The sequence below is a fragment of the Anarrhichthys ocellatus genome, unplaced genomic scaffold (assembly GCF_004355925.1).
Source record: "Anarrhichthys ocellatus isolate YVR2014 unplaced genomic scaffold, GSC_Weel_1.0 scaffold48, whole genome shotgun sequence".
NCBI lineage: Eukaryota > Metazoa > Chordata > Actinopteri > Perciformes > Anarhichadidae > Anarrhichthys > Anarrhichthys ocellatus.
The window spans coordinates 2,609,721-2,611,666 of record NW_022280078.1 but is presented as its reverse complement, the minus strand read 5'-3'; the positions used below and the strand labels follow the sequence as shown (position 1 = coordinate 2,611,666).

General features: G+C 43.4%; 1 protein-coding gene across 1 annotated transcript in view; it reads right to left on the bottom strand.

Annotated features, from left to right (window-relative positions):
- Positions 1 to 1,946, bottom strand: part of adcy1a (adenylate cyclase 1a) — a 41,075-nt gene that overhangs the window by 25,621 nt on the left and 13,508 nt on the right. The window contains exon 5 of the mRNA XM_031869689.1: positions 523 to 650. Coding sequence (XP_031725549.1) covers positions 523 to 650 — 128 coding nt within the window. The remainder of the gene's footprint in view (positions 1 to 522; positions 651 to 1,946) is intronic.

Here is a 1,946-nt window from a genome sequence, read left to right as displayed (position 1 = left end):
GTGTGTGTGTGTGTGTGTGTGTGTGTGTGTGTGTGTGTGCATGAGTCAACATGCAGCTGGGCGGTTGGGGGTAAGCATGTGTGATTGCAAATTTGTCACAAGTTGAATTTGTCTCAGCTTGTAGAATATCTGTTGTCAATATTAAGACTTACATGGATGTCTCCATGAGTGCTTTGTTGTGTCCAAACGAAACAAAGTACCTCTTGCTGCTGAACCCCTGTAGGACCTGTAATGTAGGACCTTTACTTGTAACATAGTATTTCCACACTGTGCTGTTACTACTTTTACTTAAAGGTTCTTCGGGTTCTCAGAGCATTAATATAGCATCAAACAACTATCTGCAATATGAAGCTATAGCGGAGTCATGTCTACTTGAGCAGAGAATGAAGTTGCGCTCCCTCTCTGTGTGTTGTAATCCAAGCTCCTGTAGTGCCGGGCCGGCTGCGCGTGCCTTTTAGTGCCCAGATGCATATTGTAGAGAAGACATAGGTGTGTGTGTTTATGTTGGTGCGAGTGACTCACGCAATTGTGTCAATCATGTCCAGACCCATCTCCACACAGCAGTGGGCGTGGTCTGCCTTGGGTTGGGTCAGGCCTGACACACAGTAGTAACAGTCCCCCAGGATCTTTATCCGCCTGCAGTGATTCTCCTGCAGACGGACACAGAGAAAGACACAGACAGATGATTATTTGAAACAATGTTCCGGAGTCCACCAGATGGACTATGCTAGTTGGAATGAGGGAAGTGGTAGCCACTCTTTTTTTTTCTGATCATTCATTCATTCGACTAATTAGCATGCTAACACACAAAGCTAAGATGTCGTCCATGGTTAAAAATGATACCTGCATAACAGAAGCATGTTACCATTGACATTGTGAGCATGTTAGCAATATGCTTTTAGCATTTAGCTAAAAGCAGCATTGTGCCACTAGCATAGCTGAACTCCTGAGTCTTGTTTTAAACAGTAGACCTAATAGTCCATCATAGATTGTAGGATCCAATTCTCTGGCTTTGGATTTGGATCTGGATCGCAATTTTTTTATAGATTTAATGCCTTGCCACAAGTCACTTATTATGACAGGACCATTGCTATTTCAAACCTATACTGCTGATGAAAAGCAAAACTTGATGACTCCAAATAGTTTCTCTTGGGAAAGAAGCAAAAGTTTGAAATCATGACGCAGACCATTTTTACATACAGCTGAAAGTTGGTCATGCTTGAGATTAAGAAATGTTGTACTTTTACGCAGGAGATCTAACTGTACAGCAACTGCGTGGATGCATCTCTACTCATGCAAATCCGATGTGTGTGCTTGTGCAACCATGTGTATGTTTGCATTTGAGGCCAACTCTAATTGCTCTGACATGCTCTTGGAGTAGAATCCCACCCACACATTCCCAGACAGATCAGCTATTTGTCACAGTGCACATTGTGCACGAACTCTGCAACGAAGACAAAAACACCAATTCACACACACACACACACACACACACAGACACAGACACACCTTTACAACACATGAACACATAAACAAACATACCTGCAGAAAAAAAATCCCAAACAGCAGCATGGTTACATGCAAACATACAGTACAGGTATTTTGGTTTTGTTGTACACACACACAGGGTTTCCATTTGGCGCTGTGTCATCAGAAAATCGTAATGGTAGACCCCACAAAGCTTAGCCTGCAGGCAGCCTCTGAGTGACAAATACACACACACACACACACACATACACACACACACACAAATACAGAGGATAAAAGACAACTGCAGGGTTAGAGGCGGAGATGAGACGGGGTGCTCTGGTTTTCTGCTCATGGGAGCAGAAAGATGCTGGCGTGGGAGGATATGAAGATTCAGAACATGGATGATTATCCCAGCACTAGGAAGAAAAATGTGTGTGTGTGTGTGTGTGTGTGTGTGTGTGTGTGTGTGTGTGTGT